Source organism: Herpailurus yagouaroundi, unplaced genomic scaffold (genome assembly GCF_014898765.1).
Source record: "Herpailurus yagouaroundi ecotype Mexico unplaced genomic scaffold, PumYag 180, whole genome shotgun sequence".
Lineage (NCBI taxonomy): Eukaryota > Metazoa > Chordata > Mammalia > Carnivora > Felidae > Herpailurus > Herpailurus yagouaroundi.
In genome coordinates, this window is record NW_024412411.1 from 4,518,708 (window position 1) to 4,546,583 (window position 27,876).

General features: G+C 42.9%; 1 protein-coding gene and 1 pseudogene across 1 annotated transcript; both read right to left on the minus strand.

Moving 5' to 3' along the window:
- Positions 1 to 4,491: 4,491 nt before the first annotated feature.
- On the minus strand, positions 4,492 to 5,480 carry LOC121039173 (olfactory receptor 2AT4). Its single transcript, XM_040489102.1, has one exon. The coding sequence runs from the start codon at positions 5,461 to 5,463 to the stop codon at positions 4,492 to 4,494; it is 972 nt and encodes a 323-aa protein (XP_040345036.1). The 5' UTR covers positions 5,464 to 5,480.
- Positions 5,481 to 22,100: 16,620 nt separating this feature from the next.
- LOC121039174 (olfactory receptor 2AT4-like) lies at positions 22,101 to 23,049 on the minus strand (annotated as a pseudogene).
- Between the last annotated feature and the right edge of the window lie 4,827 nt (positions 23,050 to 27,876).

Here is a 27,876-nt window from a genome sequence, read left to right on the forward strand (position 1 = left end):
TTTGCTTTTTTAATGTTTATTTTATTGTTTATTTTTTTCTGAGAGAGAGAGAGAGAGAGAGAGAGAGAGCAAGCACAAGTGGGGGAGGGGCAGAGAGAGAGGGAGAGACAGAATTCGAAGCAGGCTCCAGGCTCTGAGCTGTCAGCACAGAGCCCCACGTGGGGCTCAAACTCACAAAGCATGAGATCCTGACCTGAGCCGAAGTCAGACACTTAACCAACTGGGCCACCCAGGTGCCCCAGCATTTGCTTTAAGTTTTTAAAAAGTAACATCTTTGGGGCACCTGCATGACTCAGTTGGCTGAGCGTCTGACTCGTGATTTCAGCTCAGGTCATGATCTCATGATTCGTGGGATCAAGTCCTGAGTCAGGCTCTGTGCTAAGCCTGCTTGGGATTCTCTCTCTCTCTCTCTCTCTCTCTCTGCCCCTCCCCTCCCTTTCTCTCTCTCTTTCTCTCTCTCCCTCTCTCTCCTGCAAAATAAATAAATAAACTGTTTAATTAATTAATTAATTAATTAAAAATAAAAAGTGACATCTTTGTTACCAAGTTGCTAGGGAGAACTGATTTCTCCAAGGTTTATAGCAACATGCTGTCTTCCCACCATAATTATTAACCAGGGAATCTCTCCTTTCTCTCTCAGCCGCTTGGTGCAGTGGTTCTGCCTGTCTCCATATCCTGTCTCTGGGTGTGGGGCTCTTTGTTAGGTTACAGTGAAGGGAAATGCTGAAAATGCTCTTGATGGGAAGAATCATTCCTGAGTCGGAACAGATAGTGGATTCTCCCGCAATTGGGCAGCAACAAAGAATCCAAGACAATATCTGTGTGACTCCATTGAACTTATCTTCCCACTGGCTGCCTCAGCTCAGCAGGTGCTCCTGTTTAACCATTGCATGCCCCCTGCCCCCCGCCCCCCACCCAGCAGGCTGACTCGCGCCTGGGCAGAAGTTGTCATGTGCCCTGGGAGGCATTGTCCATAAAGAGAAACTGGTTTGCAGTAGCACCTCAAAGGAAAAAAGAATCCCTTTCAGAGGAATCAGAAGGGAATGTTTTCAAGCCACAGATCTGGGGGGTTGAGCTAAAAGAAATACTGATTCACCCTCCACTTTGGACTAAGCGACCCTGAGAAATCCATGTTGATAACTGGTATTCCTGTCTGGTTGATCCTGGTGACTCCATGAGTGGTGTCCCCATGATTTTTCTGGAGTCACTTCTAAATTCTCTCTCTTCTTAAAACACCTCTTTAATGTTTATTTATTTTTTGAGGGACAGAGAGAGACAGAGCATGAGCAGAGGAGGGGCAGAGAGACAGGGAGACACAGAATCTGAAGCAGGCTCCAGGCTCTGAGCTGTTAGCACAGAGCCTGACAACGTGGGGCTCAAACTCTTGAACCATGAGATCATGACCTGAGCTGAAGCGAAGACGCTTAACCGACTGAACCACCCAGATGCCCCTCTTCTTAAAACACCTCTCATGCGTAAGACCACCAATATAAAAACTGGAAAAAACACTTTTATTTTCAAGTCCCACCACTTCCCCCCACAGGCCAGAGACTGAGCACAGAAAGGGCAGGGGCTTTCCCAGGTGCCACAGGCAAGTTGCAAAGCCCCCACCAGAGCTCAGGCCTTTGTTTCCCAAAACAGGGCTCTTTCTTCTATGCCTTGTTTCCTGAGATCCAGAAGTTCAACTTTTCAGAGGGAGAAAAATACTAGGACTAAGGTTTTCTATTTCCCTTTTTGTTTTTTTTTTTCATTGATAACAGATAAGTCTATATTTCATATTTTTATTTATTTATTTATTTTTTTTTTTAATTTTTTTTCAACGTTTATTTATTTTTGGGATAGAGAGAGACAGAGCATGAACGGGGGAGGGGCAGAGAGAGAGGGAGACACAGAATCGGAAACAGGCTCCAGGCTCTGAGCCATCAGCCCACAGCCTGACGCGGGGCTCGAACTTACGGACCGCGAGATCGTGACCTGGCTGAAGTCGGACGCTTAACCGACTGCGCCACCCAGGCGCCCCTATATTTCATATTTTTAAATGTTTACTTTATTTTTGAGAGAGAGAAAGAGAGAAAGAGCATGCAAGTGAGGGAGAGGCAGAAAGAGGGGGACAGGGGATCCGAAGCAGGCTCCTGCGCTAACAGCAGAGAGCTTGATGCAGGGCTCAAACCCATGAACTGTGAGATCATGACCTGATCGCGACGCTTAACCAACTGAACCACCCAAGCACTCTATATTTCAAATTTTTATCTGAGTTCTATATGGTGAGTGCTAAATCAAGACCTGGTATCTGTCAATTCAAAGCCGCCTTTGAAATGTTCCAGAAGTCAGACCCAAGGATCTAGCAAAAGAGTGAAAATTCTTTGTCCCAAATTGAGAGGGCTATCCCTTGATATCTAACCCCATCCTGAGATGATAGCCCACTGGGATTTTCTCAGACCCAAATGGATGTAAACCGCATTGCCCTGGGCACCTTTGTCCTCAGGCAGCTGTGGCTGACAGTCCCAGATGAGGCAGAGTAGGGCATCAGAGAGGTAGGAAGACAGAGAGCCAAGGCCAGAGGGGTCCTAAGGGGCCATTAACTCCAGCTGTTTTCTCTTCCCTCCTCTGCTCCACCGCTGTGCAAATGGAAGCACAGATGCTATGACCTGGGAGGACAGGTGGCACGTGGCTTCTCACTGCCACGCGGAGCTGGACTGTCCAACACACACACCAGGCAGGTGCTGGGCCACCACCTGGCACCAGCAGGGGCGCCAATAATCATTTCTGAAAGAATTTCGCTTTTGGTATTTCAAAGCATCTTTCAACTAGCCCATCCTAGGAAATATCCAAGTTTGACTGGACCCTCTTACACTTAAGTTACAGGTTAGGGTCCTTGTTTTACTCTGAATTGCACAGTATATCTGAGTGTTGCAGTCGTGTGCTCAGGGCCCAAAAGTTGCTGTTTCTCAGGCAGGGCACAGAACTTGCCCTGGCAGGTGCTCCCTTTCTGCATTGTCCGCCAGCCAGTTACAGAGAAGGACAAAAAAAATCAGTCACTGGAACACATAACCTGATGCCACACTCACGTATATCTTCTCTCATCATCCAAGCCTGCCAGGGAGTGGCTATGCCCTTCAGCCAGCAAGAATCTGAGAGTCCATTCAAGGCCATGGCTGGGGAGGGTGAGAGCAGAAGGTGTTCTGGAGCCAGCCTGCTGCAAAAGACTGAGCCCTACCTGGCAACCAAGAGTTCTGGCTCCTGGACCAGCTCTGCCACCCGCCTGCTATGACTTTGGGCCCCTGAGCCTTGGTTTTCTCATCTGGACAGTGACAGCTTTGGAGGAAAATATCTCTGGGGGGTTTCCAATTCTATGAGCCCTCTTCTGAGGGTCCCTTCTGTGGTTGGCTGATCAGATGGCACAATGGCCCATGCCCCAAAGGGAGAGATCAGGGACTATCTTGCCTCATGAGCACCTGTTGCCAGCTGGGTTCTTTCCCTTCATCTTATCACATGGACCTTAGTGGTCAAGTGTGAGTCAGAAAGGACCTGATTCCAATCCTCGCTCTTATTTCTAGCAGTGTGACCTTAGGCAAGTCACTTCCCCTTCCTAGAGCTCATTTTCCTCACCTGTGACCTCCTGGGTTGTTGTGATGCTTACAGAAAGAACGCTCAGACATCATTTACACAAGCCTAGAACACGTAGGACTCAGGGCTTGCTAGTGTGTCCAGTGGTAGCTGCTATCATCAGCCTTGCTTTCCTGTGGGAAAGCCTTGGTCAAGATTATTTGAATCCCACCCGTTAAGTGCACCCCCTTGCCCAGCTCCGCCAGGATATGTGGTCCAAGTTCCCACAGACTACATGTGCACAGTCAACCTGGATCCTGGTTGCCTGTGTCTAGTGTCTTCTTGATCCCTGGTCCTCCTTTATAGGCTCTGGACTACCTACCCTGTTTCCCTACCCCAGCATTCTCTGCCTGTCTTGGAGCACTTTATCCCTAGCCCTACTCACCTGTTAAACCTGGTCCACACTGGTGCTCCTGCGGTGTCTCCATACAAGGCCTTGTTGGGAGGTGAGCCATGGTCCACTAAACCCTCAGCTTTTTGCTTCTAGGCAGGTCTCCTGGGATGCTTCCCCTCAAGATGGTACTCCTGTTGGCACTGTACCCACCACCCTGCAGAGATCAATTCCCTGGCATCTCTTAGAACATATATGAGGGAGGGTAGGATTTGTTCGTAGACTTTGCTGATAATGAGAAGAGCATCATTAACAGTCCTGAAGGACTCAGCACTTTATTCCAATGGTTAGACTTTATTTTCATTAAAAGTTTGACTGAAATCCATGGATGGATCATCTTGTCTACCTGACTTTGCCTGTTGGAAGTGTCTGTTCAGTTGCATTCTCTTTTACTATTCTGTATGCATTAATTTATTTATTCAGCAGTATTTACGGAGTTCCTAATCTGTTCTGGGCATAGTTATTTGGTGTCCTGAGGGCAGAATTAGCTGCATCTAAAGCTCAAGGGCTCTTATCCCGGACTGAGTCTTGAGAGATGTGATTTTCGTAATGGCTGCCTTGACATCCTTGTTTCTCAGAGTGTAAATGAGAGGGTTGAGGATTGGTGTGAGAATAGAATATGCTACGTTGCCCATGATGTGGAAGTCGAGCGGCAAGTCAGCCCTGTAGGCCACATAGGCTATGGCGATGGATGAATAGTAGGTGCCAACCACCAGGAGGTGGGAGCTGCAGGTGGAGAAGGCTTTTGAGCGTCCTTCTTGGGAGCTGATGCGAAGCACCGAGGCCAGGATGTGGGCATAGGAAAGAAGCACCAGGAGAAGGGGCAGGAAGGATACCACCATAGCAATACAGAAGCCCATGAGGGTCTGGGGCATGGTGTCAGAGCAGGAAGCCTGAACCAGAGCTAAATGATCACAGAAACAATGGTAGATCTGAGCAATGTTGTTATATGCCATCTGGGAGGTCTTGACTACTGCTGGGATGGGCAGGAGGAGGGCGGTAAGCCAGGCACAGGCTGCCAGTGAAGCATTGGTCTGTGGGGTCATGTGGACAGGGTAGTGCAGTGGGCGGCAGATAGCCACATAGCGGTCATAGGCCATGACCACCAAGATGAAGGCTTCCGAACATGTGAAGCCTTGGAAGAGGTACATTTGCAATAAGCAAGCAGGGAAGCTGAGGAAGTGGTCTCCAAGCAGGAATAAGGACAGCATCTTGGGGACAGTGGTTGTGGTGAAGAGAATGTCCAGAGTAGAGAGATTGATCAGGAAGAAGTACATGGGCTTGTGGAGGCTGGGCTCTGCCACCACAGCCACCAGGATCAGGGCATTTCCCATAAGGATGAGAAGATAGAAGAGGAGGAAAATAAAAAACATAGGGAGGAAGAAGGTCTCTGGCAAAGAGGGGATTCCCACCAGATAGAAGACTGGTGATCCATCCACTGATCCATTACAAGTTGTGGCCTCCATAGTAAGGCAGATCTGGATTTCTGGGGGATAGGCAGCTGGAACATCTGGACAATGGAATATCTGGAAATCATAGAAACAAAGGATTCTGGAATGAGATTTTATAATGTTAATATAAATGTGTATATATATATATATATACATATATATATATAGTTAATATAATCACAATTATTTACAACCAACTCTAGAAGACTGATGGTAGGCTGTGGTGTTGATTTCTACCATGTGAATCCAAAATTCCTACCTTTATTCTTTGGACAAATATTAATTACTACTTAACTAATAACCTACCAAATGGAAATCATTATGCTTATGTTCAGGTGATACAGTGGTGAAAGTATAGAAGGCAGGCAAAATTCCTACCTTCTTAGAGTTTACATTTTACTGGGAAAGTCGGATCTAAACAGTTGATTATTGAATTATAATTGTGAAAAGTACTTGGAAAGATTTCTTCTGACCTTCATCTTAGGTTCCATGTTGTTTGGTTTGGGATGTCAGATCTCCCAAATCAAGTCCTTAAGCTTGTGTTTCTTCTTTTGCACTCACTCAAAGTTCTACCATCTTGCTTTGTAAGGGCTGCTTTCTCCAAGCTTTCTGCAACATGCTGCTGCTCACATAGTTATTAAACCTATTTCTTGCTTGTATGCCTTGACCAGTGGTTCTTCCATATACCTCTTTAGCTATGTGTCTGGACCTCTACTCCTGTATAGGATATAATAGGTCGTGAAAGCCCAACACTTGTGCTGCAACAACTAGGAAAACCTGGATAAATTACACAAATCACACTTTTTTAAAAATAATAAGTTAGAGAAACATGGCTACAATAAGGACGAGATGAATAGAACTCCAGGGAGGAGGGCCCTCCAAGTGAACGGTCAATCGCCAGCTCTTTTCTTCTCTGGGAATATTTGATCTGGGGACCATTGTGCAGCTTGGACTTGGCCCAGGCAGAGGGATGCAGATGAGAGAAGGAAAGCTCAGCAATGATTTTTGGCAATCAAAAAAGATTTGCAAAACATATTGGAAATGTAAAGCACTCTCTAAATGCATAACAAGTTTTCCCTGTGGGACAGCTTCTGAATTTGGGGGCCATACAAAAGAGGCTAGGAAGCTAGACTGAAGGCTTCTAAAAGACAAATCTCACAATGCTTAAGAGGTTAGAGAGAAAGACCCTCCCTTAAATATACAATAGTCTTACCTTAAAACATTTTCAAAATTTTTGAAGCTGTGTGTTTGTGTGTGTGTGTGTGTGTGTGTGTGTGTGTGTGTGTGTGTTGAGAAGGTGGGTGGTAAGCTTGCTAAAGACATAAGTTCAAAACCTCCAAAGGATAGGAACAGATCTTCCACAATCTTTAAGGGCTGAGGAGACAGAGACCAGCCAAGCTATCAACCCAAGGCCCAGGAGAACCCAAGTTAGACTAAATCTTATGAATACTAAAACCAAGCCTAATTCAAGCCTTGATTAGCTCAAGGTGATCAGCCCTTACCCTGTTTCCTAACAAAGGGAGAGGGGTGCCTGGGTGGCTCAGTCAGTTAAGCAGCTGACTTCAGCTCAGGTCATGATTTCACAGTTCATGAGTTCAAGCCCTGTGTCAGGTTCTGTGCTGACATCTCGGAGCCTGGAACCTGCTTAGATTCTGTGTCTCCCTCTCTCTCTTCTGTCTCTCTCCCACTCACACTCTGTCTCTCTCAGAAAATAAACAAATATTTAAAAAATTAAAATAAATAAATAAAAGCAAGGGAAAAATTGATCTGGTGAAAGATATCATTGAGGGCCTCTATGAACCTATTATAAACATGTTCATCCCATAATAAAAAAATTGTTAGACATGCAAAAAGGCAGGAAAATGTGACCAACAATCAAGAAGACACAGAAGAGGATAGGATTAGAAACCTGGAAAATAGATCAGTAGAAAATATCAAAAGTCAAGCCCAGAGAAAGTTAAAAGAATATATACTATATGATTTAATTAATATTAAATTTATGGACAGGCAAAACTAATTTATAGTGTTATAAATCAAAACAGTGGTTGTCTATGGAGGTGAGGATTGGCAAGTTATAGGCAAAAGTATGCTTCCTGTTGTGATGGAAATGTTCTACATTTCTGTATTGAGTGGAGTGGTGGTCACATGGGTGTTTATGTTTATGAAAACTCATTGAGTCATACACTTAAGATCTGTGAATTACCTTCTGTGTAAATTTTATCTCAATTTCAAAATATAACATGAAGAGATGAGGAGGTAAGACACAGACTTGGAGAAGATATTTCCATATTTTTAATACATATATCAAAGAATGTGTATCCAGCATATATCCATATAAAAGCTTTCCATAAATTAAGAAAAAAAGATAGATGACCCTTCAGGAAAAGGAGCAACAGACTTGAATAGGCATTTCACAAAAGAGAACATCCAAATGACCAAAAAGTATATAAAGAGTGCTCAACATTATTTTTCGTCATAGAAATGTAAATTAAAATAAAATGATACCATTACATACTCACCAGAAAGGCTAAAGTGAAAAGGATTGCCAAGTGTTGGTGAGGTACAGAGCAAGGGGTACTCCAATACATTGCTCATGAGTATGCAGATGATACAACCACTTTGGATAGCTGTTCGGTAAACCTTCTAAAACCTGTGACCCAGGAATTACACATATGGACACAAAGCCAAGAGATAGGACTGCTTGTGTCCACCAAGATACATGTATAAAAATGTGCATTGTCCTAAATATAAACCCAGAAGAATTAAAAACATATGTCACACAAAGACTTGTACATGAATATTCATAGTAGCATTATTTATAATAGCCAAAAAGCAGAACATCCTAAATGCCCAATAGCTAATGAATGGATAAACACAATGCAGTATATTCATGCAATGGAATATTATTCAAAAATGGAATGGAACACTAATCCATGCTACAATGTGGGTAATCTCTGAAAATATTATGTTAAGTGAAAGAAGTCAGATAAAAAAAGTCACATATTGTATGATTCCATTTGGATGAAATGTCCAGAATAGACAAATCTACAGAGGCAGAAAGATTAGTGATCCCCAGGGACTAGGGAAGGAGAGAATGGGAAGTAACTGCTTAATGGATACGGGGTTTATTTGAGGAGTGATGAAAAGCTACTGGAGTTAGATGGTGGTAACTGCTGAACAACACTGTAAATGCATGGAAAGCCATTGAATTGCACACTTTCAAAGGGTTAAAGTCATGAATTTTATGATTGGTGAATTCCGCTTTGATAAAAAATGTTCATTACAGCTTTTACTTATAATCCCCAAATGGAAACAACCCAAATGTCCATTATCAGTAGAATGGACAAATTATGGTATATTCATCCATATTGCATAGCAAGGAAAAAGGATGAACTATTGTTACATGCAACAAGATGTGTGAAGCTCACAGTCCAGTTTCGAATGAGAGAGACCATATCCAAAAGACTACATATTGTATTTAGTTGAAGAACAAAGATAGAAAAAAATTAATCTATGGTGATATAAGTCCTAACAGTGACTAAATTCTGTGGAGGGATTTATTTGACTGGGCTGGGCACAAGGGAATCTTCTGGGTTGCTGGAAATGTGCCATATCTTTAGCTGATCTATCTATATCTATATCTATATCTATATATCTATGTATCTATACCAATATCTGTGGATGTCTATGATGTCTATATCTTTATCTATATTTACAGCTAGACCTATATCTGTACCTAATATTTGTAGGCTTTATTATACCTGAGTTATACCTTGAATAAACAAGGTATAGCTTTTTGTCCTCCTTCAATGAAAGGAATGGCAGAGGATGCCTTTTGTTGGAGTCACTTCCTGATAGGAGTCAAAGTTACAGGTATACTCTAACCAATGGCAGAACCAGAGACTGGACAGCATTCCTGTGTAATATGATTTTTTCCCTCCCTCCTAGCTGGTACTGCTGAAGAGCAGATGTTCCTGATGAGTCACTTCATGTCCACTAGCCTGTAGGCTTCCCTAGCTCCAGCTAAGGCGGTATTACAGTAAACTAGAAACTTAGGGTCTTAGGAGCCACTGCTGCAGAGAAGAGCACTGTATTCTTGTGACAGTGCCAAAGGCATAAGTCCCTACCCCAGAGGCTCCCTTCATCAAGCAAGGGGGGATGTGTGCTTCCAAGCACCCACAGAATTGGAGATCTTCAACTGAGGGGATCTAATGACTCCTCTCATACATTGGGATGTCCCTCTGAATAAACGACCCATGAGCAAATCCATGGTCACGTTTATATCATTGCTTTATCAACTCTGATGATTCTAAAACTACTCCCTCCCTGATTTTCCCAGAACTGTGCGGTTTCTCTTATTTGTGACAAAACCTCTCTTATGTCATTAAATCATAAAAATACCAAACCTGGAAATGTCCAGCCAGCTTTCTTCTTTATAGACAAGAAGGTCAAGGGCTTACCCAAGATCACATGGGATCAGTCAGCCACAGAGCTAGGACCAGAACCCAGGCCTCTGACTTCCAGACACAGGCTCTTTCTCTAGATCATCTGGAAGCTTAAGTGTTCATGTGGGAAGAGATTGGGAAAAAGGTTTTCTCTTTTCTTCTCCATTTCTAAGCTGAAATTGTCAGCAACAATCAGAAATTTCAGTTTGTTCTTAAGTGTCTCTTAAGTGTGATGGGTGGCCTGGTTCCTCATTAGGGAGTGAAGGCTGAATAAACGTCTTTCTGAAAGATGCATGGAACAAACCACTCCATTGTGAATGCTTCCTTGAAAGATAAAAAAGTGTGCTGAAGGTCAGTGCCCCAGTACCCAGCCAGGAAAGCAAACCTGCTGCCCCCAACTAAAAAGTTAATTCTCAGCTGACCAGACAACAAGACACAACCTGTCTGAGCCACTCACCAGGTTTTCCTCACACCCAAATTGATGCCAACTGCATTTTCCTACATGATGTTATAGCTCAGAGGAATTGACTTTGGATTGATTATCACTGAGTTAAGCTGAATTGTGGTTTGAGGTGCTCAAGTTCAGAGCCATAAATCTATTTGTACCCCTGTCATCCCTCCTCTGTCCCACTTTTATTCAACAATGTGGGGGTAGGGAGGATGAATTCAGAGTCTGAAGTCGAGTAACAAAGTGTCTTCTCAAGGTCAACCAACAAGTTCACAGCAAAGATGGGTCTTGAACCCAGTTTTCTGGCTCCTATCCAGTGTTCCTAAGGATTTTTCCTGAGGAAAGATGACTCCCTAGCCTGCCATCCAAAGTCTATCTTCTTGCAGCCTTATTTCTTCTTACTTTGGTCAAATGGCAACTCCTTGCTCTTGCCTTGTTTTTCTGCCTAACTTAGCTCAAATATTCCCTCTTCCAAGAGGCTTGGCTGGGCTTGGCTGTCTCGGGCCCTCTTTTCTGGGCTTTCACAGTTACTGTGCCTTCCTTTGTCATCACTACGATCATACTGGGTTGTCTCTGTCTACTTTGTGTGTCCATGGCTCCATCAGACTGGCAGCCCTGGGAGGGCTGTCATGGAGCCTGATTGTTTCTATTGAAAAGTGAACCCCACCCTTACCAGGAGCTCAGTGCTCCAGAGACAGGAGCCAGAAGGCAGCTTTCCCAGTAGGCCTTCTGTTGCTTGCTGAATCAGACAACCGGAAAGAAGGGGTCATTAGCAATTAAATAGTTTTAGTTTAACCCTTTTCTTATACACAGAGGGCACACAAAAGGGAGAGTCAGAAACGGGCTGTGATTTGCCCAAGGCCACACAGTAAGTGGGTGACAGAACCAGAACTAGACTATTGGGTGGGGGAGGGGCGGATTATCACCTGGAGCCTCAGCAGAAGCTCTGCCTGCCCTCCAGACTGGGGCCAGAGGCAAGACCAACCAAGTGATTTATTTGGTCACCCCAAAGGCACTGAAGCACTTCCCTAAACTTTCATTTTGTCAGAGTGCATCCATGCAACAGATAAAACAGGTGCTTAGCGGGGGCGCCTGGGTGGCTCAGTCGGTTAAGCGTCCGACTTCGACTCAGGTCACGTTCTCACGGTCCGGTCTGACGGTCCGGTCTGTGATTTCGAGCCCCGCGTCGGACTCTGTGCTGATGGCTCGGAGCCTGGAGCCTGCTTCCGATTCTGTGTCTCGCTCTCTCTCTGCCCCTCCCCCATTCATGCTCTGTCTCTCTCTGTCTCAAAAATAAATAAACATTAAAAACAAACAAACAAACATGTGCTTAGGTGCCAACTAGATAGGAGCGCTGAAAAAGGTTTTTGACAGAATTTAGTATTTGATAGTTTTCAAAAACACTGGTGTAGCATCATGGTAATAATCAGGAACTTTCTGGACTTCCTTACTTTTATTTTGTAGTTTAGATTGAGGGACTTATTTTGAATATATATCACAGGGGTGTTTTCAGTGCTTAAGGGCACCAAAGGTATTGTTGGGGGACATTTCCTTGGTCGGGATTATCTGTGGGCCACGAGTTACAGTGCTGGCAGGGGACAGAGAAGGACAGAAAAACCTATTACTGGAATGTCCAATGTGATGCTGCACTTCACAAACACCCTCTCCTCTCATCCTCCAGGCCTGCCAGGGAGTGGTTATGCCCCTTGAACAAAGGAGAAACTGAGGGTCAGTCTGAGGTCAGGGCTGGGGAGGGTGAGAGCAGAAGGAGTTCTGGAGCCAGCCTGCTGCAAAGGACTGAGCCCTGTCTGGCAACCAAGAGTGCTGGCTCCTGGACCAGCTCTGCACAAGCCTGCTGTGACTTTGGACCCTCAATCCTCAGTTTTCCCACCTGTAAAAGGAGGGCTTTGGAAGAGATGGTCTCCTCCAGCTCAGCTAGAATTTTGGTGTGTGCCCTCTGTGTTTGGCCCAGTGAGGGGTCAGAATGGCCATCTCGTGCCGCCAGCCTCTAAGGAAGGAAAGCAAGGGCCCTGTGGCATGTTTGATCTTTACAGCCATTGTGTCATTGTGCTTCACTACAACTCCCGAAGCCACACCATCCTCTCACAATATTTCCAGTATCCTCTGTCATTCCCATAGCCGAGGAGCAGGGTATGTGTGCATGACAGAGTTTGTGTTCATTAACTGGAGTTAGAAAGTCCTGGGTTTCAGTTTTGGCTTCAGCACTTTCCACTTTCTCTCTCTGCACTGTAATTCCCTCCTCTGTGACTCATAGTGTTACAGATGCCTCACTAAATATTTCCATTTCCTTCACTGTCATCGACCTTGCCTCTCTGTGAGAAGCTCTCTTACGAGATCATCAGCCTCTTGCTTGTGACTGCATAACCCTGCTTGTCCCATCAGGGTGTCTAGCCCAGGGCCACACAGACCATGTGTGCACACTGGGATCCTGATGTTCACCCATCAGTACATGTCCCTGGGCTCCTCACTGTGGCTGTACACATCCCTGGCCACTCTGAGGATGTCCGTTCACCCCAGCCTTTGCCTGCTTCTGGACACTCCATCCCCGGCTCAGCTCACCTTCAAGGCTGATCCACCTTGGTGCTTGGTGTCTTCTGTGTAGCCATCACACTTGGCCCTGGGGGAAGAGCCAGGTAGGAGCTGGGCCACGCATGGCCCATTAAACCCTGGAGTCAGGGCCTGCTGGGGCCCCTCCCTCAAGTTTGTTCCCTCTAAGAGACCCCACGCCCACCAGCTGGGAAAAACTTCCTCAGTGGAGCAGGGGACTTGGCCCTGGGCTTTGCAGGTAATGGAAACAACATCATTAACAACCCTCATGGGTCCCAGAACTTTATCAGCAACGGAACAGTTTAATTCTTGTTTTTCCATCAGGCCTCACAACAGCCAGGGAAGACAAGCAGAGCCAGGATTGTCCCTACTATCAGACGTTTGAGGAAACAGATCTAGAGAAGTGAAGTGACTTACTAGCCCAAGGTCACAGGAGTGACAGCTGGTAGAGCTGGGATTTGGACCCAATTCCTGTTGAGTGGTTCAGCAGCACATCAATTAATGGCTGACACCTGAGTTCTTTCCAGTGATGTCACCTTGAACAAATCCCTTAGCCTCACTGGGCCTTTACTTCCTTTCCTGTGAAAAGGGTATATAAAAATGCTGCCTAACCCACAGGCTCCTGGGAAGCTTTTGGTACTTAGCTCAGTGCCTCCCACACAGTAAACCAGTAAGTGAGAGCTGAGATTTTGACCAACCAAAATAGTAAAACCCTGTTGTGTGATTGGAGCACACTACTCCTCGGGCGCAATGAGGATCTTGGGGGTTCTGTGGGAAGAATGTGAGGTGGGGGTCTGTGCCCTAGCCCCAGCCAGTGCCAGGCCGACCCTTTGTACCTCAGTCTTTCAGATTCCTTCCTTTAGCTCCATTGCTCTCAGTTTCTGACTCTTGTCATTCTTTTACTAATCTGTATAAAATTTAAACAATTTTTAAAAATTTCACAAGTAATAAATAGATCCTATTGTAAAATATCTTAATCAATATGGAGATTTATTTATGGAGTAAAAAGTGAATGTTTTCTTCACACCAGCCCTTCCTCATATTTCCTCTCCCCTCCCCTCCCCAGAGGTAATGATTTGGTGTGTTCCTTCCAGATCTTTTCTAAGCATGGGGGGGGGGGGACGAGTTGTTTTGTTTTTCTTTTGGGGGGGGGGGGTTGTTTTGTTTTTCTTTTAACATAAATAGAATCATTTTGCTCTTGATGGCATCATTTATATTCCAAATTACTAAGTTTTGGAACCTTTCCATCTGACATACTTCATTCTTTTTATCTGATGTTTGGTATTTCATAATATGGATATGACATAGACTGTTCATTTCCCTGCCAATGAACATCTAGGTTGTGCACAATTATTGCTATTATGAACAATATTATTATTAATGTCCTTTTAACATGAATCTGGGGGATGGGCACCCAGATATTTGTCTCAGATCCTTAGAAGTAGAACTTCTGGGCCAAGCAGCAAGCACATTTTAAAATGGAATAATAATAGGGTGTGCATGTGCAGGGACTGTCCCGGTTTCAAACATAGAGGCTTCGAGACCACGAACCTTAGAAATGACTGAGATGACCTTGCTGCACCTGATGCTGCTGCCCAGAACAGAGGAAGACCATGCACGAGCGACTCATTTCAGCCCACAGAAAGGACCTGCATAATAGATGTCGACTGTAGATACACAACTGCAGGACGCAAGATTACTAAGCCATTGGCAGCTTGATGGAAACCAAAAGAATGATACAGCAGAGGCTACAGCCCCTTCTGATCTAACCAATGTCACAATGGGAGTTTTGGAAATTTCTTTGAATAACAAACCAGAACTTTTTGTGCTATTTTGTCCTCTCCAGATCTTCTCCTTCCAACTGAAGAGAGGAATTTTGGTTTGGGATAAATTTGTATATGTGGATCTTTGCTTCAGTGCCATAAAGGTAAATGCTGAAGGTTTTTCTGGAGGAGAAGATCTAACCACTCTTAAGTTAAAGGCAAAGAATCCCGCAAAACCACCGGACTGTTAGGTGGATTCTTTTGTTCTGTTCTGTTTTGTTCAGACACTACAGAGCTCCTTAACAAACACCCAGAACCATGGTAGTGTTGTATAGCGACAGATGGTAGCTGCACTTGGGAGCATAGCATAACGTGTAGACTTTGCCAAATCACTATGTTATAACATTGTGTGTTAACTATACTTCAAAAAAAAATTTTTTTTAACCAGGTCTGTACAAAAACAAAACAAAAAACCACCCAGAGCCAGCTTTTGGCAGCATGAGAAGGACTAAGGGCTTTCCAGGATGTCCCCGATGAAACTAACGAAGGGGCGTGATTTCTTGGAGGGAAGCGGTCACATGGAGCCCAATGGTCAGTAGAACTGCAGTAGGTAGGAGAAAACAAACAAAAACCAAGACTTAGCTTCCTTTTAGGTTCCCAATTTTCTTTTGTTTTACTTACAAAAATGAGCCCAAAACAGGAGAGCCAAACTGTTGGCTGGGATTTCTTTGTAAAAAGCCAACATTTTAAGACTTACTAGTATAACATCACGGGATAAAATATGATTTACTTCATTACCTCTGAGAAGAAAAGTGTTCTCAGGCTTCTAGGAAATGACAGGCTGTTCTATAGCCATGGTAACACATAGTCCTCAGAACTTGTTTTAAACCTGTTGTATTTTTTTTTTTAATTTTTTTTCAACGTTTATTTTATTTTTGGGACAGAGAGAGACAGAGCATGAACGGGGGAGGGGCAGAGAGAGAGGGAGACACAGAATCGGAAACAGGCTCCAGGCTCCGAGCCATCAGCCCAGAGCCCGACGCGGGGCTCGAACTCACAGACCGCGAGATAGTGACCTGGCTGAAGTCGGGCACTTAACCGACTGCGCCACCCAGGCGCCCCATAAACCTGTTGTATTGTTTAATGACTGCTTCCCACCAGCATGCAAGCTCCTGAAAGCCAGCCAGTTGAAAAATCAGCCACCCAGCAACAGCTTCACTCCAGCAAACCACACTTCCACCACTACATGCAAACCATTCCCTCGATGCTGGCACCCCTGAAGGTCCAGCAGCCTCTAATCTCCGTGTTGTCCACAACCCTGTGTAAGATCAGCTCGCCATGTCGCTCCAAACCAGACTGTGCCATAAATGATAGCATTCCCATGCTTAAGCTAACGATTAGGTTCAGCCTTTTGTTTCTGAGTTGGCGTGGTGGTCTCTTCCTTTAACATTTTGTAATTATTTATCTTTGGTTCATAGTAATGTTCTCTCATTTTTTATTTTGGTAATTGGGGATCTTCTCTCTTTTTTCTTAGTCACTCTACCTAAATGTGTGTCAATTGTGTTGATGTATTCAAAGAACAAATTTTAGTTTTGTTCTTTCCATTCTCTTTTCATTTATTTCCACTCTAATCTATATTGTTATCTTCTGCCTACTGCTTGCTTTGAATTTAGTTTGCTTTTCTAAGTTCTTTTTTTAAAATTTTTTATGTTTATTTATTTTGGAGAGAGAGAGAGAGCAGGGAAGGTGCATAGAGAGACGGGAACACAGAATTCGAAGCAGGCTCCAGGCTCTGAGCTGTCAGCACAGAGCCTGATGCGGGGCTCGAACCCACAGACGGCAAGATCATAACCTGAGCCAAAGTCGGATGCTTAATGGATGGAGCCACCCAGGTGCCCCTCTTTTATAAGTTCTTAAAGTTAAAAATTAGGCTATTAACTATTGGTTGAAATGGGTGATGGGGATTAAGGATGGCACTTGTTGGGATGAGCACCGGGTGTTGTATGTAAGTGATGAATCACTATATTCTACTCCCAAAACTAACACTACACTATGTGTTAACTAACTGGAATTAAAATAAAAACTTGAAAAAAATAGGCTATTAATTTGAAATTTTTATTCTTTTTCTAATGAGCATTTCCAGTTCTACATTTTCCTCAAAGCACTTGTTTTAGCTACATCCTATGATTTTTGTATGCTGTGTTTTCATTTTACTTAGCTCAAGATATTTTCCAATTTTCCTTGTGATTTCTTTCTTGACCCATTGGTTATTCAGGGGTGTGCTCTTTAATTTCCAAATATTTGTGGAAGTAGCGTTCAGTGATAGAGTTTATTATTTTAAAGATAGCACAGAAAAAAATGGGCAGGTTATTTAAAACACATAGGGCTTGGAACCAAAAAATCTAGTTTAGAAATAATGACGGCTTCAAAGTTGAAACTAGACAAGGTAGCACAGACAATTCTCAGAATATATTTGAAGAACACATAAGAGGAAGATAAAAGAGATTAAACTGAACCACGCTGCTGGAAATATAAACAGCCCCAAATAAGAATTTAGCATACTAGGAGCATTTTACTTACCATCAAGAATATATGGAATCAATGCAGAGGAAATGGTATTACCATAAATATCGTTCTTATAATGGAGTCATAATCTCATGACTACCTAAGTATTTTCACCATGTGTAACTGATAAGTGGAGCCAGCTTTAGAGCTTAACCTTGTAATTGAGTTTAGAAGTGATTTAAACTAGCTTTTGAAATCTTAGAATTCATTTTTTAGTGTTTTTTCTTCCTTCTTCTCCCTGTAACATTGAGATATACAATATAGCACATAGTACACTCATGACATATATAGTTACTATATAAATGACCTTATGTCTTTTAGCTGATGGATTTTATTATCTTGACAAGAAACATAGGTAGCCATTGGTGAGGACAGATAAACGATCAGATTTTTAAAAAAATCAAATCGTTGCTGCCTGTAAAACAAATTGGCCTATGTAATTATCCTAATGATTGGTTAAAAAAAAAAAAACAAAAACAAAAACAGAAAAACTCCACTGGGAAGAATCCATAACATTGGGATATCAATCATACATACCCTGACTCAGGACGAGCCCTGCACCCTTAGGAAAAAGTGAGGTGGATTTTAAGAAAGTATTTTCCTGATGTAGGTGTACCTTATCTGAGCTTAATGTAAAAGGGCTCCACAGACCTTGATTCTGACAGGTCATTCAATATGTCCCTGGTTTGTTCCCTCCTCTCCTCTTCCAGATGACTTTTTCAAACCTTCTCTTCTCTCCATGATCCACAATACCTCTTCCCATTGTCCCTCCAGCAAACAGGAAGGAAATGCATAGAGTCCCTTTGCACACCCGCCCACCTGCCAGCATCCATGCCCACAGTTTGTCTTCCCACCTATTCCCATGGACTAATTCTTCATGTTCCTACGTAAAGCTGGTCACTCCAGCAATGCCCCCTCCCTCTCTCACCACCCATTTTTTTGCTTACCTTGAATAAAAACTTCATCTCTGCAAACTGTTGATTAAAGTTTCAAAATCAAAGTGCAGAACGGTCTTATAGTATGCTAATGCTACTATTTCCCTAAGGAAGAGATAATATAGCCATATTTATATATTATACATATGTGTGTAAGCATACAGATTTGCTTCTATTAAAATGAGAAAGAAAAAATATGAATAAAAACAATTTATGTAAAGGGCATGCAAACAGATGGAGGGAGTAGAAATGGAGGGGAAAATTCACTAACGATGCCTTGTTTCATAATTTTGACTTAAAATTTTTATCATTGTGACTTTAAAAGTCTATTAAAGACTCTTTGCTTATTTACTATTTACTATTTGCTATTTACTGAAATTCTCACTCTCTGTTAATGCCCTTGCCTAAATCACATGCTGCATCTTTATCACAATTTTCTAAGGAAGGTTTTCTTCCCTTTAACACATGCAACAAAAATGTCACTGTCTGTGCCACTCACTTTTCTGAGAATGGTCTTCCTTCCTGCCTTTTTGGGGGGCGCTGTGGTTCTGCCCATTCCAGAGACTTTTTTTTTGACCTGTGTGATTCCTGAAGAAAACTGAGTGGCAAAGTCTTTTGGGTTTGATTGTGAACTCCGTTTCTTGACTGAGGGGGTCCAAGCTAAAAATCAACACCCCATGACAGAAGCAACCGGCATGCCACACAGCCTCCTGGCCAGCTCTAGAATGAGACCTCTCTTTCTCTGATGGGAGCAGCTCAGGGCTTCCGTTCAATCAGTCCACATCCACCATGTTGTTAACTCCATGAGGACTCCCAAACCACACTGTGCTATTTCTGCCCTTGTCTGTCTTCCTCACTAGATATGGTAAACAAATTGAGGGCAGTGACTGTCCTGATTTCTCTCTGCATCTCTAGCTTCTATTAGCATGGTCTAGCACCTTCCAAAGGCTAATTAAAATTTTCTTTAAAAAAATTTTTTTTAATGTTTTATTTATTTTTAAGACAGAGAGAAGACAGAGCATAAGTAGGGATGAGGCAGAGAGAGAGGGAGACACAGAATCTGAAGCAGGCTCCAGGCTCTGAGCTGTGAGCACAGATCCTGACATGGGGCTTGAACTCACGAACTGTGAGATCATGACCTGAGCCAAAGTCGGATGCTTAACCAACTGAGCCACCCAGGCACCCTGCCAATTAAAATTTTCTTAAGTGAATGGACAAATGGGGAAAATTGTATTCAGCAGCTTGATGCTTACTGTGAATGTGAAAACCACCTCAAGTCACCATACCCACGGAAAGACTTGGAGTGAACTTTGAGAAATACTTTGGCAGCCTCTGCCCAATGGAATGATGCCTTGTAAGAGTTTATTATAAAATACAATATTCACATAGAACAAACATATACAAAGTCTAATATACAGTTTAATTGTAAAGTAAACACCATGTCATCACCATCCATGGGAGAATGAAACATTGGCAACACTTCATAAGGCCCCAGGTGCTCCTCCTTGATTACAACCCTCTCCCTCTCTTACAGAAATAACCCTGGGGCACCTGAGTGGCTCATTCGGTTAAGCCCATCTGACTCTTGGTTTCAGCTCAGGTCATGATCTCGTGGTTTGTAAGTTCGAGCCCTGCGTGGAGCTCTTGGCTGGGTCGGGCTCTGTGCTGGTAGCAAGGAGCTTGCTTGGGATCCTCTCTCTGCCCCTCCCGTGCTTGCACATTCTCTCTCACAAAATAAGTAAGCTTAAACAAATAAATAAACAAGATAATTTTTTTAAAAAGAACCCCAGGGGCGCCTGGGTGGCTCAGTTGGTTAAGCATCTGACGTCAGCTCAGGTCGTGATCTTACGGTTGGTGAGTTCAAGCCCCGCTTCGGGCTCTGTGCTGACAGCTCAGAGCTGGGAGTCTGCTTCAGATTCTGTGTCTCCCTCTCTCTCTGCCCCTCCCCTGTTCATGCTGTTTGTCTCTCTCTCTCTCTCAAAAGTAAATAAAGATTAAAAAAATTTAAAAAAAAGGAACCCCACTTTTCATTTTTATAAGAAATATGCCTTCTCTTCACAATGTATGCCATCTGTATGCATTTATAAAAAAATGTAGTTTAAGATACCAAATGTTTTCACTCATGTGAATCCTCAGAAACTTAACAGAAGACCATGGGGAGGGGAAGGGGGAAAAAAAGTTACAGAGAGGGAGGGAGACAAACCATAAGAGACTCTTAAATACTGAGAACAAACTGAGGGTTGAGGGGGGGTTGGGGAGAGGGAAAAGTGGGTGATGGACATTGAGGAGAGCACCTCTTGGGATGAGCATTGGGTGTTGTATGGAAACCAATTCGACAATGAATTATATTTAATATAAAAAAAATGTAGTTTAGCCTTGCCTGTCTTTAAACTTTATATAAGTGGCATCATATCATATATATCTTTTTGAGTCATAATTTTTTTGCTCAACACTTTGTGAGATTCCTCATGTTGTCGTGCATATACGTAGTTCATATGTATGCCATATTTTATTGGCATCCAGTGTTACATCTTAGGAAAATTTTACAAGTTATAGAAATGCTGCCATGCCAGATAATAAAGTATGTGGATCTTCAACATGATAAGACAGTGATGAAGTGTTTTCCAAAGTGGTTGTACTTATGAACACTCCCACTATCAAAGTGTGAGGGTTCCATCAACCCATATGCTCCCTATATTGGATATTGTCAGACTTGGACATTTTAACCCATCTGATGGGTTTTCTAGTGGTAACTATTTGTTGTTGTAATTTGCACTTCTCCTGTTACTACTAGGTTGAGTGTGTTTTCTTAGATTTACTGGTCACCTGATTGTGAAGCATCTTGCTAATTTTCCTTATGACTTGACTATTTCTAAAAATTGACTTGAATTAATTCTCTCTGTATTCTGGATGAATCCTGGGTCCTTTCCTTGGTGATATGCATTGCAAATAACTTTTTCTGTTCTGGAGCTCAGCATTCCACTCTCTCTTTGGTGCCTTTTGATGAACAGAAATTCTACATTTTAAAAGCAGTCAAATTTATCATTTTTTTTCCCTGGGTCTAGAGTTTTTGAAAAATCTTGCTTAAGAAATACCTCCCTGGGGCGCCTGGGTGGCTCAGTCAGTTAAGCGTTTGACTTTGGCTCGGGTCATGATCTCACAGTTCATTAGTTTAAGCCCCTCACTGGGCTCTGTGCTGACAGCTCAGAGCCTGGAGCCTGCTTTGGATTCTGTGTCTCCCTCTCTCCCTCTCTCTCTGCTCCCCCGCTACTCGCACTCTCTCTCTCTCTCTCAAAAATAATAAAAATAAAAACATTAAAAAAAAGAGAAATACCTCCCCATCCCAAGATGAGAACTATACTCTTCTATATATTTTTATAGTTTTGCCTTTCATATTTAGATATTTAATGATTATTTAATGCTTGCTTGAGGTAAGGGACAGATTTCATGTGGATACCTGATGGTATTAATACCATTTATTATATGTCCATCTTTCACACCACTCTGCTGTGTCATGTTCATATATTTAAGGGTCTGATTCTGGGCCCTCTACTCTGTTCTATTGATCTACATTCTACTCATGTCTTAATAACTAACTTTTCTGTGTTCTCATATTTATTACTAGTTTAGCATTATTATATTAAAAAATCTATTTGATACTTTTATGAGACTGACTCACTGCCCAGCGTGTTAAGAAGGTGATAATTTTGATACTTTTAAGAAAATACTTCTTCTGTTTTATCTGACCTTTTTCTTTCCACAGAAGGGTTGATTTCATAGCCAATATATCATTAATGGAAATGGAAGTCTCAATGGTATATTTTGGGCCCTACTCTAAGGCACTCTTCCCTTCAAAAAACATTTTTGATGACATAATTTATTTTTAGCACACCGGTATCCTGGGAACAAAATAAACTACATCTAAGAATCAAGGGTCCCTCCAATGCCCTGGGTCCCGGGGACATGCCATTCTGGTGATGGCTGCTTTGACATCCTTGTTCCTCAGCGCATAGATGAGAGGGTTGAGGACAGGTGTGAGAATAGCATATACCACATTGCCCATGATGTGGAAGTCGAGTGGCAGGTTAGCGCTGTAGGCCACATAGGCTATGGCAATGGATAAGTAGTAGGTGCCAACCACCAGGAGGTGGGAGCTGTAGGTGGAGAAGACTTCTGAGCATCCTTCTCGGGAGCTGATGTGAAGCACCGAGGCCAGGATGTGGGCATAGGAGAGAAGCACCAGGACAAGGGGCAGGAAGGATACTGCCATGGCGATACAGAAGCCCATGAGGCATGGTGTCCGAGCAAGAAGCCTGGACCACAGCCAGGTGGTCACAGAAGCAGTGATAGATGTGAGCAGTGTTGTCAAAAGCCATGTGGGAAGTCTGCACCACTGCTGGGTTGGCCAGGAGGAGGGCAGTGAGCCAGGCACAGGCTGCCAGTGCAGCATTGGTCTGTGGAGTCATGAGGACAGGGTAGTGCAGTGGGTGGCAGACAGCCACATAGCGGTCATAGGCCATGACCACCAGGATGAAGGCTTCTGAGCAGGAGAAGCTATGGAAGAGGTACATCTGCAGGAAGCAGGCAGGGAAGCTGAGGAAGTGGTCCCCAAGTAAGAATAAGGATGACATTTTGGGGACGACGGTTGCAGTAGAATGTCCAAGGCTCAGAGCTGATCAGGAAGAAGTACATGGGCTTGTGGAGGCTGGGCTCTGCCACCACAGCCAACAGGATCAGGCATTTCCCAGCAGGATGAGCAGGTAAATTAAGAGGAAAATCAAGAAGACAGGGAGGAAGAAAAATTCATGCAGAGACAGGATGCCTACCAGGTAGAAGACCAGTGAGTAGTTCTCTGATCCATTACAGATGGCTTCCATCAGCATATATCTGGAAACCAGAACAATCAGGGAAACATTAGCTAGAACATTCATCTTTCCCTTTTCAACCATAGATCTCAATCCCAATAGTTTCTTTGAGTCTAGAATTTCATTTCACATCTAAGATGCCCATAATGATGAGGTGTCTAATGAGCAATGCTTGAAAGAGCTGGTCCTGTCTGGGGGAAGAAAAGTGGACACAAACACCTGAAGGGCTGTTAAAGGGCAGCCATGCTTACCAAGAACTAGTGCTAGTGTTAGTAGCTCCAGGAGCCCAGAGTTTAGCCCCACACATGGAATAAGTTTCTTACAGTTAGAACTATCCCATTAGGTACAAATTTGGCCTGAAAATTAGTAGATTCCATATAACTAGAGGTATGCAGGCTGGGGGCTTTTTGGCTGAAATGATACAGAGAGGTTTTAATATCTGGGTAAGAGCTAGATTACAAAACTTTTATGCAGCCTTCTAACCCTAGATCCATTGGTTCTTAAAAAAAAAAAAAGTAACATAAGTGAATCACATCAATCAGATTGTGGAGTTTCATGGGCAGACATATTCCATCCAAGAGAATAAGTCTTGGGAAGCATCCATTTCAGTTCAAATGTCAATTAAAAATCAAGTAGCTACTTTGTTAGTTCAGTAGCTCCTTTAAGGCTGTCTTGTGTGGTAGCCTACCTCCTGCCACCGTGGGTGAAGGAATATTCTGGGTATGAAATGTGGATGAGCCCCTCATTGGATTTTGCTCTCTGTCAGCACTAGAGTCTTGAGTGCAGTCATTTGTCACAAGCCCATCCGGTCCAGAGATATCTACATAGCAGTTCCTGGTGGAGTTCTTTAACCTGAGACCTCGTAAGGACAATGGGATCACTGGTTGATAATGACAAAGCAAGGGCCTGGGTGACTCAGTCACTTGAGCATCTGACTTTGGCTCAGGTTGTGATCTCATGGTTGGTGAGTTGGAGTCCTGTATCAGGTTCCCTGTTGTTAGTGTGGAGCCTGCTTGGGATCCTCTCCTCGCCTCCTCACTCTCTGCCCCTCCCCTGCTTTTGCTCTCTCTCTCTCCCTCAGAAATAAAATAAAACATATGAAAAGAGAGACAGAGAGAACAACGAAGCTAAAGTCTGTGGTAAAAACCTACATACCTTACTCTAAGGTTCCCTTGACCCTACTTACATACCTCTGAGCCTAAGGGTTGTCAGTGGATTCTGATAAAGGCTTTCAACTCATAAGCTCTATGAGACCGGTGGGAAGCCTTCTTCAGAGACACTGAGAGAACCATTTCTATATAGCTCTGGATTCAATTCCTCTTCTACACCCCACGTCCCACCCCATTCTCATCTCACACCATCTGGATTGGGACGTTGTCTCTTGAATCAGTGTCCCTTGTTTCTACGCTTCCATTTGCTTGAGGACTCCCTTTCTATGATATCTTACTGTGATATCGTTGGGAGGGCTGCTTGCTCCAAGGAGTACTACAGACTGCTGTCTGCCTAACTCAGGAACAGTTGCCCTTTCTGTGTAGCTGGGGCTGTGGGCCTCTGTCTGTCTCCAAACTGGGTACCTGTGACCTGTCTTTCCATGGAGCAACAAGAACTGATTTTCCCAGAACTTCCTCGTGTTAGCACTGAAATTCTCATGTCCCAGGAAATAGCTCCATCCACAGCAAATCAAATGTTGGTTACCCCACAAGGGTAGAGGTACTGTATGTGCCTTTGGTCGAAGGAGTCATTTTCCGAATGGAATCTGAGTTGGAGATTAATTCTCCCCCAGTGGGAAAAAAAAAAGACTCCAGGGAACTTCCATATGTCTTCCCTCTTCCTAGCTGCTGTAGCTTGACAGGTGTTGTTACTGCTTAAGTATTTTATGCCCAGTAACCCCGACCCTTCCTTTCTTTCTTTTTTTTTCTTTTAAGTTACAAAATTCTACTTATTTATTTATTTACTTATTTTTTATTAATTTATTTTCAAGTTAGTTAACATACAGTATTGTCTTGGCTTCAGGTGTAGAACTCAGTGATTTATCTCTTACATATGACACCCAGTTCTCATCCTGAAAAGTGCCCTCCTTAATGCCTGTCACCAGTTTAACCCACCCCACCACCTCCCTCCAGCAGCCCTCAGTTTGTTCTCTGTATTTAAGAGTCTTTTATGGTTTGCCTCACTCTGTTTTTATCTTACTTTGCCTTCCCTTCCCCTATATTCATTTGTTTTGTTTCTTAAATTCCACAAATGAGTGAAATCATATATTTATCTTTTTCTGACTGACTTCTTTTGCTTAGCATAATACACTCTAGTTTCATCCACATTGTTGCAACAAGTAAGATTTCATTTTTTTTTATTGCTGAGTAATACTCCATTGTATATGTATATATACCACATTTCTTTATCCAGTCATCAGTTGATGGAAATTTGGGCTTTTCTATAATTTGGCTATTCTTGATAGCACTGCTATAAACATTGGGGATGCATGTGCCCCTTTGAATTAGCATTTTTGTGTCCTTTGGGTAAATTCCTAGTAGTGCAATTGCTGGGTTGTAGGGTAGTTCTATTTTTAATTTTTTTATAACCTCCATACTGTTTTCCAGGGTGGCTGCACCATTTTGCATTCCCACCAACAGTGCAAGAGGGTTCCCCTTTCTCCACATCCTCACCAACATTTGTTCTTTCCTGAGTTTCCTAATTTTAGCCATTCTGACAGGTGTGAGGTGATATCTCATTGTGGTTTTATTTTTGTTTCCCTGATGATGAATAATGTTGAGCATCTTTCTTGTGTCCGTTAGCCATCTGAATGTCTTATTTGTAAAAGTGTCTGTCATTTCTTCACTGAATTATTTGTTTTTTGGGTGTTGAGTTTGGTGTTGAGTTTGGTAAGTTCTTTATAGATTGAATACTAACCCTTTATCCAATATGTCATTTGCAAATATCTTCTCCAATTCCATCCATTGCCTTTTAGTTTTGTTGATTGTTTCCTTTGCTGTGCAGAAGATTTTTTATCTTGATGAGATCCCCATAGTTCATTTTTGCTTTTATTTCACTTGCCTCTGGAGACATGTCAAGTATGAAGTTGCTGTGGCCGAAGTCAAAGAGGTTGCTGCCTGTTTTCTCCTGTAGGATTTTGATGGTTTCCTGTCTCACATTTAGGTATTTTATCCATTTTGAATTTATTTTTGTGTATGGTGTAAGAAGGTGGTCTGGGTTCATTCTTCTGCATGTTGCTGTCCAGTTCTCCCAGCACCATTTGCTAAAGAGAGTTTTTTCCATTGGATCCTCTTTCCTACCTTGTCAAAGATTAGTTGACCATATATTTGTGGGTCCATTTCTGGGTTGTCTATTCTGTTCCACTGATATATGTCTGTTTTTGTACCAACACTATACTGTCTTGATGACTACAGCTTTGTAATACAGGTTAAAGTCTGGGATTGTGATGCCTCCAGCTTTGGTTTTCTTTTTCAACATTACTGTGGCTACTCAGGGTCTCTCGTGGTTCCATACAAATTTTAGGACTGTTTGTTCTAGCTCTGAAGAACGCTGGTGTTATTTTGATAGGAATGGAAAGAAAGCTTCCAAACTCATTCTATGAAGCCAGAATTACCTTGTTTCCAAAACCAGACAAAGACCCCACTAAAAAGGAGAATTACAGGCAAATATCCCTGATGAAAGTGGGTGCAAAAATTCTCAACAAGATACTAGCAAGTCGAATTCAACAATACATTGAAAGAATTATTCAAGTGGGATTCATTCCTGGGCTGCAGAGTTGTTTCAATATTGACAAATTAATCAACGTGATACGCCACATTAATAGAAGAAAAGATAAGAACCATATGATCTTGTCAATAGATGCACAAAAAGCATTTGACAAAATGCAGCATCCTTTCTTGATTAAAAAAAAAAAAACCCTCAAGAAAGTCGGGAAAGAAGGATCATATCTCAACATCATAAAAGCCATATATGAAAGACCCACAGCTAATACCATCCTCAGTGGGGAAAAACTGAGAGCTTTCCCCCTAAGATCAGCAAGGTGGCAGGAATGTCCACTCTCACCACTGTGTTCAACATAATGTTGGAAGTCCTAGCCTCAGCAGTCAGACAACAAAATGAAATAAAAGGCATCCAAACTGGCAAAGAAGTCAAACTCTCACTCTTCACAGATGACATGATACTCTACATGGAAAACCCAAAAGACTCCACCAAAAAACTGCTAGAACTGATCCATGAATTCAGCAAAGTCGCAGGATATAAAATCAATGTACAAAAATCAGTTGCATTTCTATACACCAATAACGAAGCAACAGAAAATGATATCAAGGAATCGATCCCATTTATAATTGTGCCAAAACCCATAAAATACCTATGATAAACCTAACCAAAGAGGTAAAAGATCTGTTTGCTGAAAACTATAGAAATCTTATGAAAGAAATTGAAGGAAACACAAAGAAGTGGAAAACATTCTGTGTTTGTGGATTGGAAGAACAAATATTGATAAAATGCGGATACTATCCACAGCAATCTACACATTCAAATGCCATCCCAATCAAAATAACCCGAGCCTTCCTTTCTTGTGCAGTGGGCGCTGCAGAGGGCGCTGCAGAGAATTGAGAAGACTCAGAACCCGGAGAGGAGAGATGGCCGAGTGAGCACTCTTCAGTGACTGTGCTCTCTGGAAGCTGTTGAATAAGGTCCCACACAACTCTGGCCACCCAAGACCCAAGTGAGACTTTGCAACCCCCAGAACTGAGCTGAGGGAAGTGTTGGTTCGCCCTTTACCTGGACTAAATGATCCAGGGCCATGTTACGCCGACATTCAAATCACTGCTTCTCTGCCCCAAC